The 13,067-nt window shown below is 47.2% G+C and overlaps 1 protein-coding gene across 2 annotated transcripts in view; it reads right to left on the minus strand.

Moving 5' to 3' along the window:
- Window positions 1–202: 202 nt before the first annotated feature.
- LOC129386004 (uncharacterized) overlaps window positions 203–13,067 on the minus strand; it is a 162,231-nt gene continuing 149,366 nt past the window's right edge. For both annotated transcript variants that reach the window (XM_055073204.1, XM_055073199.1), the window contains one exon: window positions 203–322. In XM_055073204.1, the coding sequence (XP_054929179.1) occupies window positions 245–322 (78 nt within the window). In that variant the 3' untranslated portion in view covers window positions 203–244. The remainder of the gene's footprint in view (window positions 323–13,067) is intronic.

The raw sequence follows: 13,067 nt of genomic DNA on the forward strand, positions 1-13,067 counted from the left end.
AGGGAGCCGGATGCCAATCATCTGTACCTTGGCGCATGAACACGGCGCCTAATCGGTGGTGTGCTTCATGGTTCAAGGCCTTCTTGACGTGTTCAAACGTGGGAAGTATGTCACTTTCCTAAACTAAAAATAGGTGACGCTGGTTGAGTTACACATTACTGACAGGTGATGGTAGGGAAACCTTACCAAACAGTTATTCTATTTCAAAATTTGTTTATTTTTCTGAAAACGTCCACACTCCTTGTCAGCCAGTAACTTTTAGGAGGTATGCCATCAAGTGCCTCACTACTCGGGCTGAGGGGGCGAATGCCGCCCCGCAGAGCTGAAAAGAAAACGTGAAGAAGGTAAATGGGTTTGATCAAATAAAGAATAAAATATTATGAGCAGGCATGGAATTCGGACCGGCCTGTAAAAAGTAGGCTTGACACAAATAGGCAGCAAGCACGGATACAAGCGTTCCTTTCTTTTTGCGGGGGGTGGGATTGACTTTGAGATTGTGATAGATGATGATGACAATAATGAAGTTTCGTTTTTGCATGCTAGCGAGTTCTCTTCAATACTTTGGAAACATTTATTTTTCTCCATAGAAAAATTACAGCTCGCAAGAAGTACTTCATGAATTTGTCCCATGCCACTGCGCGTACGAATTTCAAGGGAGCGGGGAGGGGGGCGATATGAAGGGAGGAGGAGGCGGTCAGGACATCCGGACCACGGTGGAAGAATAAACTAGGCGTCTCAACGAGGCTGCTGCACCAACGACTTTTTCGCTCGTGGTGGACGTATCTCTCGGCAGATGGCGTGGATGATTGGGGGGTCAACCGCAACAGTTGGCAAGGCGCGCGCCGTTGCTCAAACATGCGCGCGCGCAGAAGAATCGCTAGTAAATTGCCCCGTAAATATGTGTGTACCAATTGAACGGTCTGGCGAGCCTTTGGGAAGCAAGCATTGGTATATCCTCTTAAATATCTAAGCTTAGTAGCGCTATCCAGACCTAAATGTGATTAGAGCTTATAAGAGTCAAGTACAGAGACGGCGCGCTTACTAGAGCTCAACTTCGGTGCAAATGTAAAACATTAGGGATATTGTGGGATGCAAAACGCTCACGAATCGGTGCGTAACAAACGTGGAAGTAGCTCTACAAACCCTGAAGGTTGTTTCCCATCCTAGACAAGCTTTGAAAGCTTCCTAAGGTGTTGCATGTTTGTTTCGTGGTCTATCGTTGTTCTTTTAAAACCTGCGTCATCCTCATGGCTATATAATAGTCCAGGAGATTCGCCATGATGTCATCTTTGTGGTCCTTGCATGAGAAGGAGAAGGTATGCTTTTCTAGCATAGCCTCTACCGTCTGCTCATACGCATTCCTGCGCGTGGCATATTGCTGAAACTCTTTTTCAGCCACCTGCAGCAAAGAAAAAATGCTTATCTTTGGGTGCAGGAGCCCACCTCTCGTTTTACAATCAACAAGTGTGCTCACAGGCAGAGCGTGAGCCTCAGTCTCCTTTACGAGGCTCTGCCGGTACACTGAGCATGTTGAGTACTTGAGCAATTTCCTGCACATAAACCCAGCAAGATAATACATAATGCAATCAACTGCTTGTGGCTCTGTGCAGATCTCGACAAACGCCTCACCATACTCAATGTCAGCGGCAGCTAAACCATCCATTTTGGCTTTCAACTCCTGAAGATGAGTCTCTTATTTTTCACCTGCCTGAAAGGCAAGCTTCAAATCGGCTAAAGGGAGCACATGTACTTCTCGAGCTCGCTCTAGCTCGCAATTTCCAAACTTTGGTGGTTTAACTAAACTGTACACTGACAGGATATTCTACAGCTGAAGAAAAGTAGGCAAGGAGGTATGGTCATTCTGACCTCCTGGATTGTCCCCAAAAAATGCTCCAGTACATCTTGGTTAAATTTTCCACTCAAGACATACTTAAAACCACAGTCTTTGAGTTAATATCTTGTCAGCACCAAAGCCGACAAAACTGACTCGCAGACCTGCTGCAGTCTGCTCTGTGAGAAAATGTGCGCGGGAAAGCCTTCCGGCCACTTCTCCCTCCCACTTGTTTAACCAGTGCAAGAAAGAGGCAAGAACCCTCAAATCCTTGCTTACCGCTGTGATGCTTTCTTTAGGATGGCTACGATTCAGTGCATCAAACAAATCGTTAAATTTCAATGTAAATTCCACTGTCCCTTTAACGTTCTCCAGTCCAGTTGCTTTTCTCTGTGAATAAAACTCCAACCCATTGGCAACACTTCGACTGAAGAGCTGGGTAGCGAGCTTTACTCGCATTTTCTCAGTATTCGTAGGATTCAGATGAGCATACGTGAGCTTGTGGAAATGTCGAAAGCGTAAAAAAGAAGGCAGTGGAGCTATTGAAAAAAAATGTGGCCAATAAAAGCTTGCGTCACATGTAAAGAACTCAAAAGGAATGAAATTGGAGATACTTTTTACGGCAAAAACGCACAAGCAAGGAATTCCGTTTAGGCCAATTGTGTCTGAGCGAGGGTGTTGGCAGGTTCTGGTCGCGGGGTTCTTGCAGAAAATGTTGAATTCCTTCCTTAGAAGTACAGGATCCGTGCTTGTTGAAAAACTCTGAAGGCCTAGTGAATTTTCTGGCATCGGATAATACAAGTCGCAGCTGGGGATTCAGCAGAGATGTTCAAGATCTCTACTATTCCTTACCGCATGGGCCCCTATGTGCAGTGTAAAAGATTGCATAACGAACGAGAATCACGAGATGTCATTGCGCAACGCGTGCGGGATGGCTATTGAATCTTTTCTTGAAATTCTGCATTTTTACTTAGCGAATACACATGTAGGGTTCGGTGGTAAAACGTATCTACAGGCAAGGGGTGTGTGCATCGGGTCAAAGGTAGCTCCCATCCTTAGTAGCATTTTTTTGGGAAGCATAAACAGAGAATTGGCAAAAGATTTGGAAAGTGTAATATGTAAGGTATACAGATACGTCGATCAATACTTGATTTTAGGCTGTCACGTAGACAAGGGTGCTCTCAGGAATAGGGTAGTAGAAGCCTTTCATTCTCTGGCCAAGGGCTTGACATTTATTTCGGAAGTACCGGCAGATAATAAGCTAGTTTCCTGATGTCAAGTTAGAATTTCTACCGGAACATGTGTGTTGGTCATTTTCACCCCGAGCTGAAAAACCGCTAATGAACTATGCTTCAAACCATTGCAAGCTTATGATGAATGGGATAGTCATTTCATGTTTCAGGTTACCGTTGATGAAGTCATGTCGCCACACTGTAAACTTTGCATTTCTTGAGCAAGTTGATAGGTTTAGAAAGGCTGCGTACCCGCTCGCTGTGATGCTGGCGTCATGCAATAGACTTATGAAAAAACTTAAACAGGATAAAGAACAATGCACAATGAATCAAAGGCAGAAGGATTTGGCTTCCAAGGTAACAGTGATTCCGTATCTTCACGGCCTTTCAGATAGACTACAAAAGGTGGCTAGGAGTTACAAAGTAAAAGTGGCGTTTTCGGCAAAAAACAACATAGGTAGTGTGTGTTCTAAGCTTAAAAATGAGTTCGAAAGAAAGGTTGATGCAAAGAATGAATGTAGGTTTCCTAGGTATACCTTGTGGCGCAAAATACATTTCTGGAAAAGGGACAGAAGAAAGGGATACAGTGAAGCGCCAAACTACCAACTGTTTAATGACAGCCTGAACAAACGTATAGAGGAAAATACAACTTCCGCTCATGCGCAGGGAGCCAAGGTGTGACAGAACAACGTGGTCATGATAACATACTTTGTATGAAGCACATTTCTGCGGAATATAATACGATAGATGTATCGCTGACACAATCAGACCCTTTCTTTTTAATATAAAACGCTTCCAACAACTCCCTTGCAGTTTGGTCCCTACTTCTGCCAAGAATCAATACTCGTTCAAAGCATGGTCTACAACGACAGGCTTTACAGTGCGCAGGAAGATGCGCGTTCTCACTCTTGCCGATGCTATTAGCGTGCTCCCTCAGTCTGTCATTAATGCAACGTCCCGTTTGTCCGACGTATGACTTGCCGCAATCTAGGGGTATTTCGTAGACCACCCCTTCAACGCAGTCCCTGAAATGTTTGGCGTGCTGCTTCTGGCAGCCCCGCGGCCCCTCGCGTGTGATCCGGGGGCACAATTGAGCTAACTTGTTGGGAGCGGAAAAGACAACCGGAATGCCATATCTGGCAGCAACCTTCTTGAGGTTATGGCTCACACGGTGCACATAAGGTACTACTTCTGGCTTTACTCGCTCCCTTTCCTTCGAGTGCGGTTTCCCACTCGCAGCGGTAGTTTTCAGCTTCTGTAGGAGGGACTCGACCACGGCATTTAAGACAGACTGAGGGTAGCCTGCTTTTTGAAGTCTCTCAAGTTGATGGAAAAAACTCGCCTGCATTACATGCACACATGACTTGCGCAGAGCCGATTCCAGGCAAAGTAAGGCGATTCCACGCTTCACAGTCTTAGAGTGCGCTGAGTCATATTGTAGCAATTCTTTTTTACCTCGAGGGAGGTACGCGCAGCAAACGTGATCACTCTTAAGTGTTAGGTTAAGGTCTAAAAACTGCAACGAACTGTCCTTCGGAAGCTCGTTAGTAAAAGTAAGTCCTTTTGCGTTTGCTCTAAAAACATCCAAAAGCTGCTCAACCATTTCATGGCATGGCAAGGAGCATCGGAATCAAATGTGGAATCCAGTGGAATCCAGCGCGCGGTTTGGCGACGCGTACCGACGACGGCATGGCGACCGTGACTTCGTTCGGGGGAAGGAGGAAGCCGGTCACTTTATAAGTATTCCTCGATTTCGTGTGGGCGTTCGCCATAACGCGGACAACGGGCATCCGGATGGTATCCTCGCAGACCAATCCGTCGGTACTGGCAGTCGCGTGCATGTGGCCAGCCTACCCACAGTGGTAGCAGAAGAGACTTGTCGGGAGCGCGCCATACTGTAGACTTACGCAGACCAGGATGAAAGGCTGCTTGCAGATTCGTGCGCTGGATTGGATTTGGGAAGCGTCGAGGAATCCCAGCAGGCGGCTGTGAGAAACGGCCCGTTGACGGCGCGCAAACCCGAAGAGCATCTGCGTACCAGAAAATGGGGGGTTTGGTACGTGTTGGTGGCGAGGGATGAACCACTTTGCCGATTTCTTCCCGAATGACGTCCGTAAGAGCCGCGGCACTCGGAGGTGCCCGAACCGATGCGTAAGACTTCTGGAGCTCTTTTCGAACAATTTGCCGTATTAGTTTGGTAAGGGACTCCCTGTCATCATTTTCAGGTACGAGAGAGCATGCAGCAGTCATGGTGGTCCGGAGTTCATACTGCCAGAGCCACTGCCGAAGCATACGTTCCATGACTGTTGCCTCACGAACGAACAGTGACACTGTTGTAGGAGGACTGCGCACGAGGCCCGCGAAAAGCTGTTCTGTTACGCCTCGCATTAACAGACGCACCTTCTTTCTTCTGGCATTAGTGGGTCGGCCCGACGCAACAATCGCGTCATCTCTTCGACGAATATGGCGACGGTTTCGTTCAGCATTTGGAACCTCAAAGACAGTGCCTGTTCGGCTCTTTGTTTCCTTTCCGGGGTACTGAAGGCGTCGCGAAGAAGTCAGTAAAACTCCTGCCAGCTGGTAAATGGGGCTTCGTAGTTCTCGCACCAAACTCTTGCTGCGTTTAAATGGGAAAAGTAAACGTTCTTCAACTTACGGTGATCGTCCCAGTCGTTAAAGGCGGCGAGCCGGTCGAAATGGCCGAACCAGTCTTCAACTTCCTCAAAGGCGTCGCCGTGGAACGGGTTAGGCGTGCGAGGCACGTTGACAATGCATGGTACAGCAGCATTTCTGATCCCCTCGGTTTGGCTTGCGGTTGTTGTTGACATCTTCCTCACGGAGCTTGCCAGGGGACTGTATTGCGGCGGAAGACCTTGGTGGCGACGGCAGCTTCAATGAATTTCTGCCATCCCCGAGGTACTGGCGTCGGTAGCTTCTGGTTCAGGACCAGTCGCCATAGAGAGGATGCGTACCCGGGGCCTCCACTAGGTTGTCGCGAGAAGAAAAGGCAAGCAGTCTTTACCACCATGGACAACGAAGAAAGTGCGCTTTCCATTGTAACTTGTGAAAAACTGACAAACAAGGAACAAGGTAAGAAACAACACTATATTATTCAAATCTGCTCTGCAAGCAATGTGGACTGCATTTCTTCCGTCTGGCTGTCTCACAAAAATTCTCCCATTTCTGTGCCCATTTCTGTTTTTTGCCCAGTTCTTTGTATCTTTGAGCAACTCTTTGTTCCTCTTTGTCAAATGCTCGAGCATAAAACAATTTGTTTTCAGTTGATTCAGTTCTCCATTCTTGCTCAAGAACAGGGCTTTCTGTGACTGTCTTGCAAATTGGGCAATAATCGCTGGGACCTTATGTTTAGGCGCTGGCAGCCGATGCACAGTGGCCACATTGCACGGGAAGGTTCACCCTGCTCGTAACTGCATTAGGCTTCGATAGCAGGTTGGTCGTCGTCCTTACTTTCCGGAATGCCATAGAATTCAAGGTTTAATTTCCTGCTTTGTCACTCCAGGTCATTGATATCCTTTGTTATCTGCTTGAATCAAGCGAGCGTTTCCCTACTCTCAATGGCGTCCACTCGTTTCCTTAGCTTGGCTATGTCCTTATCTTGGCGGGTAATGTGCTGAAGAATTGTGACGTACTGCTCAGACATTGTCTCCACCGACTGCGTTTAGTGCTCTCCACCGTGCTTTTTAATGTCATCAGCTGTGCTAGCCCGTAATTTATGATCAAAATCAAGCTGGCATTGACGGTGAAATATACGACACACACACACACACTATAGGAAATAAATGATTGAACAAGAAGCATTGCTTACCTGGGTCACATGTATTACTGCCTTAGGAACTATTTTCTGCGCAAACAGACAAGGACAAAGAAGAGGAGCAACACAAGGATGAGCGCTTTCTAACAACTGGTATTATTTTTGATGAACTTCCTCCTTAAATACTCACAGATCTGCGCTATCCAGTCAAACAGAGCCCGCCTATAGCGCATATAACTCTTGAGATAAAATGCCATGGACCAAAGCCACCCGGTCAACATAAAAACATCAAGGCGCATGTAACAAGCACTTACGATGAAAACACGTTATAGATGGGATGACAACAGCGAATTTTTTTATCCAGCAATGAAACAGAAGGATGACTGATGCATTTTTACTTTTGTTTTTCAATCCAGTGCGCTTCCACAATTTCTCTCGCGGTTTGATTCCTATGCGTATACAAAATTACGGTGCTACTAAAACACGGTGAGCAATCGTGTTCTTGACAATGCATAGCCAAATACGTACCAGGGCAACCTTTCAGACTAGATAACTGTTCCCTTAGTCTCGTGTTGATGCATCTCGAAGTCTGCCCTACGTATACATGAGCGCACGTCATGGGAATCTGATAAACAACGTTTTTTTCACGCAATCAACAAACTGGTTCTTACGCGGATGTCTAACCCTACATTCATGCTAAAAGGACTTCCTCTTGGGCAAGTTGGTGCATAGATTTCCTAGGTATACTTTGTGGCGCAAAATACATTTCTGGAAAAGGGACAGAAGAAAGGGAGACAGTGAAGCGCCAAACTACCAACTGTTTAATGACAGCCTGAACAAACGTATAGAAGAAAATACAACTTCCGCTCATGCGCAGGGAGCCAAGGTGTGACAGAACAACGTGGTCATGATAACATACTTTATATGAAGCACATTTCTGCGGAATATAATACGATAGATGTATCGCTGACACAATCGGACCCTTTCTTTTTAATTTAAAACGCTTCCAACAACTCCCTTGCAGTTTGGTCCCTACTTCTGCCAAGAATCAATACTCGTTCAAAGCATGGTCTACAACGACAGGCTTTACAGTGCGCAGGAAGTGGCGAGTACAAGCACATTGCGAGGAATACCACCACATCCTACTGTGAAACCGTGGCCGAGTCCAACACCTGTGTTTCGGTAACGACAATCTCTGTTCCGGAACCCAGTGATGTGGACTGAGCCAGTCACATCGACGTCAACCCACAGCTAGATCAAACCGAAAAGGAGAGGCTCCTCACTCTGCTATTGTCATTTAGCGACTGTTACGCCACCACATCGAAGGTCCAACAGACTCGTTTAACCAAACACAGAAGCATCACTGAACCGACCATCCAACCTGTTCGCCAACAGGCTTATCGCGTGTCGCAGAGAGAACAGGATGCTATTCGTGATCAAGTTAAACAAATGCTAGACGATGATGTCATTCAACCATCGAGAAGTCATTGGGCTTCAAATGTTGTATTAGTCAAGAAGAAAGACGGTTCACTACGTTTCTATGTCGATTATCGCAAACTGAACAAGATCACGAAAAAAGGCGCTTGCCCACTTCCTCTGCTTGACGACTCTGGATCGCCTGCGACATGCCCGTTTCTTTTCTTCAATTTATCTGCGCAGTTGGTACTGGCAGATTGAAGTTGAACGAACACCGGACGGTCTCTATCAATTTAAGGTCCGCCCTTATGAATTTTGTTCCGCTCCGGCCACATTTCAACGCATAATGGCCACCATTTTATCTGACCTCAAGTGGCACTCGTATTTAGTCTACTTAGACGATGTAGTTGTTTTTTGCACCACGTTTGAGCAACACATGCAGTGGCTTCAGGTGTTTCTTCAAGCCATCCGCAACGCCCGCCCGTGTCTGAAGCTCGTGAAATGGCACTTTGGCTACGAGGAGCTTAAATGTCTAGGTCATATTGTCAGCAGCACCGGTGTGCGCCTTGACCCTGACAAAGCCATGACAGTTGCTTTGTTCCCGATACCGAAGACAAAGCACGAAGTCCGCCGATCTTTGGGGCTTTGTGCGTATACCGCCGTCGTGTGCCCAATGTTTGTGAGATTGCCGGATCTTTGCAACGACTCATCAAGAGCGACGTCAGATTTGTTTGGGGCCCGGCACAATCCGACGCCTCCCACGACCTTCAGCGACGTCTACAGACACAACCAATCCTTGGTCACTTGGACACCGAGGCCGACACAAGAGTGCATACTGATGCTAGTAACTTTGGTCTCGGAACGACACTCGAACAGTTTCAAGCTGGTGTTGAACGCGTAATTGCGTATGCCAGCCGAACCATGTGTGCTCCTGAAAAAAACTACTCAGCAACTAAAAATTATTGTCTGGCAGCCGTATGGGCTATCCAGAAGTTCCGGCCATACTTGTACGGACGCCCTATCCGCGTCGTCAGCGACCACCACTCTCTCTGCTGGCTGGCGAATCTCAAGGATCCTTCAGGCCGTCTCGCAAGATGGAGCCTTCGGTTGCAGTAATTTTATCTGACAACCGTCTCAATTTTTATGATGCGTGGCGACATACATAGAAAGCATAGCCAGAATCGTTTTGCTGAGACGTTCAGTTAACCCGTTAATCTGCGTGTAATACATAGTTGCCGTACGGTGCATTGTTCCACTCAGCTGCAGAATATCTCGGACCAAATGGGCAGGGAAGGTCGTACCACACGGACACACACGGACGCCGACTGTCTCTCCCACGCCCCCATCGAACCCGCACCACTATATACTGACGACGACTCTCGTCTTCTTTGAACTCTTCCTTCTTTAAACCTAGCTCAACAGCAATGCCAAGATTCCGAGCTCCAGCCATTGACCCAAATCCTTGAAGGAAGCCGCCCACAACCCCACGGCAGTTCGCGCGTCACTTGTCCTTTCCTTTTTCTGCCTATGTGGCGACATCCTATACAAGCGGAACTTTAACCCGGCGGCAACCGTTTTCCTGCTCGTTGTACCCGCTCCTCTCCGCGACGACGTTCTACGTGCATGCCACGACGATCCAACGTCTGGGAATCTTGGTTTAGCGCGTACTCAGGCAACGATGAAGCAGAAGTACCACTGGTGAAAACTCGCAAAAACCGTGAAGCAGTACGACAGAAGTTCTCGAGATTGCCAGCGTCGCAAAGTTCACCCACTGAAACCAGCTGGTCTGCTTCAGCCTGTACGACCTCCTTGCTCACTTTTTCAAAAGGGCGGGATGAATTTACTTGGCCCGTTTCATTTATTTCATTTATTTGTTTCCACAAGCAAGGAGGTACATGGTTGTGGCGGAAAAACAAGGGGAAAGAAGCTGCGGAAAAGCAGTTTGACTGGCCCCAGGTTCTGTTTACAATGGACGGCAGGGCAGGTGGGAAACGTTAAGGGAAAAAAAGAGGAGAAAAAAAGAAAGAAGAGCAAAAACACTAAGGGCAGAAATCACTAAGTACAACGGTACACAGTCAAGTTCCCAAGTCTTTGGCTGATACCCGCTGAAGCGTTGTCACCACCGATTACCTTACTCAATACTACGAAAGACAATCGGTTCAGCGAGCTACTGGTTCAGATGTCAAACTGTCAAAAATATCGTCCTTCGACATGGTGCTCCAGCTGCCGTCATCACAGACCGTGGTACGGCTTTCACTGCCCACTTGGTCCGAGATATTCTGCAGCTGAGTGGAACAACGCACCGTACAGCAATTGTGTGTCACGCGCAGACTAACGGGTTAACTTAGCGTCTCAGCAAAATGATTGCGGATATGCTTTCTGTGTATGTCTCCACGGATCATAAAAATTGGGACGAACTGCTCCCGTGTGTGACATTTGCGTATAACATTGCACTTCAAGAAACCACCGGGTTTCCTCCTTTTCGTCTTGTCGACGGACGCGACGTCAGCACTATGCTCGACATGATGCTTCTACCAACTTCGTCTCAACCTACCACTCCAGATACAGACGCCTTTGTTCAGCGTGTGGAAGCAGCGCGGTACCTTGCACGGTAACGAATTCTATCCTGACAGAGTCAAGATGGTCGTCGATGCAACATACGCCATCGAGACCTCACATACAACCCGGGAAATCTCGTATGGGTTTGGTCCACTATACGTCAACGAGGCCACTCTGAAAAATTATTGCGCCGATACTTTGGACCCTACATAGTTTTGCATCGTCTAAATCCTGTCAACTACGAAGTTAATCCAGCCGAAACTGCGCACCATTCCCGCACACGACGTTCCTCTGACATTGTTCACGTTTCCAGGATGAAGTCCTGCCACTTGCCCTGATTTTCATCTACAAACTTTGTGGTGCGACCCCTGTCGTCACGTCCGTTGTCTTTTTCATTTCTGTTATTTTCTCCTTGTGGCATTTAGCATCTCCCCAACTTTTTTTTTGGTGGGAGGGTAGGGGTAGGCTAACTTTCGTCTAATCGCACGGAGAAGAGGTCTCTCTTCTTTCCGTTTATCTTTTGGAGGGAGGGATAATGGCACGCGCTAGTTGCGCTACAAGCCGAGGAAGAAGAAGTGTGCGTGGTAGCTGCTACTCAAACGAACAATAAACAGCAGTTCGCTTGGAAGTGACTGCTTGTCTTTTCCTCTCGCGACAATATTGTGTTTCGAACTTTATTATTGGGAACATTACCGTTACATATTTGCTCAAATATTGAGTAATAGACTGTCACGGGGAGATTCATTTCGTCAGAAATCTGAAGGGTTACTAGTAGTAGCCCTTTGCTGGCTGAAATGCAACAATTTAAGTGATTTAAATGGAAGTAAGCTGTTGTTACCCCATTTAGCTGAGCACTTTTTTTGCAGGGAATTTTATTTAGGCCCCGCTCTTTACATGGTCCGCCGAGCCGTGTGCGGCCTAGTAACGGAGACGCGCTACCTCTTGTGTTTTGTACGAGAAAGGCGAAATCCACGCATTGTACACCCAGGCAGCTGTCGCCAAGCAACATAGGCGCGTCATTTCCTTTTTTCTCGCTTCTCTCTGCTTGCGTCTCTTCTTTCTTGAGCGCTACTTTCCGTGGCAGGATTAAGCAGAGTACAAGCGTGCGTGGAGAAACGTGAGCCCTCGCGGAGGACACCACTCGGCGTCTTTTTGGACACTCTCTTCCCGCGCTTGCGCTTCGCAATAGTTCACCTGTCCCACTCGCGTGGTTTTCACAGCAAAGGGTGTCCCTGTGCCTGTCAGCCTAAGCAAAAAAACAAAAATGGCGTTTTGCAAGCCATTTTGCAAGCCATAGCATCTCCTCTTCGACTGCAAGGACATCTAGTCAAAAAATACTCTCTGCCCATCAGAAAGCACAACAAAGATGAGCGCGGGAGAAGGGATATTTACTTACGAATGGCATAGTAAGTGGCAGACGCATACTCTTTTTGGGGACAATTGTGTAGCTGTTAAGCAATAAATGCAAGAAATGTTTCCTTTGCCCATGAACAACGTCAAGTGTCCATACCCTTGACCCGTGCTTTTGCTGTTTTTCTCCTCCTGCGCATGCATTTACGTCTACTGTGTGGATTGTTCCAAAAGTATCATTCGGCATGCAAAAATAAAAAAAAGCAATCAGTCAGCTGAAATTCATCATTTTTTTCATTTTCGCATGTTAAATGACACCTTAGGAGCAATCCACCGAGTAAACACAAGTGCATGCGCAGGAGGAGAAAAACCGCAACAGCGCGAGCCAAAGGTCGGTACACTTGATGTTGGCAAAGCAAAAATTTGCCTCATTTATTGCTTAGCAGCTACACAATTGTAAGTCTGTCACTTACAACATACGATAGTAAAGATACTTCTGTGGCTCTCACACTCACCTTTGTTGTGATTTTTGGGGGAGTAGGAGGCATTTTATGTCTTCTTATGCTTGAGGTCGAATAAGAGATGTGTGCGTAAGGTCTAAGTTGCCTGCACCTTCCCTGTATTTTTTATTTTTCTTTGTTTAGGCTGAGACACAGGGACACCGTTTAGCCTGGAAACCGCACGAGAGGGACACGTGAACTATTTCGAAACACACACGCATGTAAAGACAGCGTCCGAAAAGTAATGGCCGAGCGGCGTCCTCCGTGAGGGCTCACAATACGGCCGTAGAAAGAAGCGCGCACGAAAGAAGAGGCGCAAGCAGAAAGAAGCGCAAAAGAAGGAACAGACACACCTCTCTTGCTAGGCGACAACTGCCTGGGAGGAGCATGCGCAGAGCAACGGGTTT

This window comes from Dermacentor andersoni, chromosome 3, assembly GCF_023375885.2.
Source record: "Dermacentor andersoni chromosome 3, qqDerAnde1_hic_scaffold, whole genome shotgun sequence".
Taxonomy (NCBI): Eukaryota; Metazoa; Arthropoda; class Arachnida; order Ixodida; family Ixodidae; genus Dermacentor; species Dermacentor andersoni.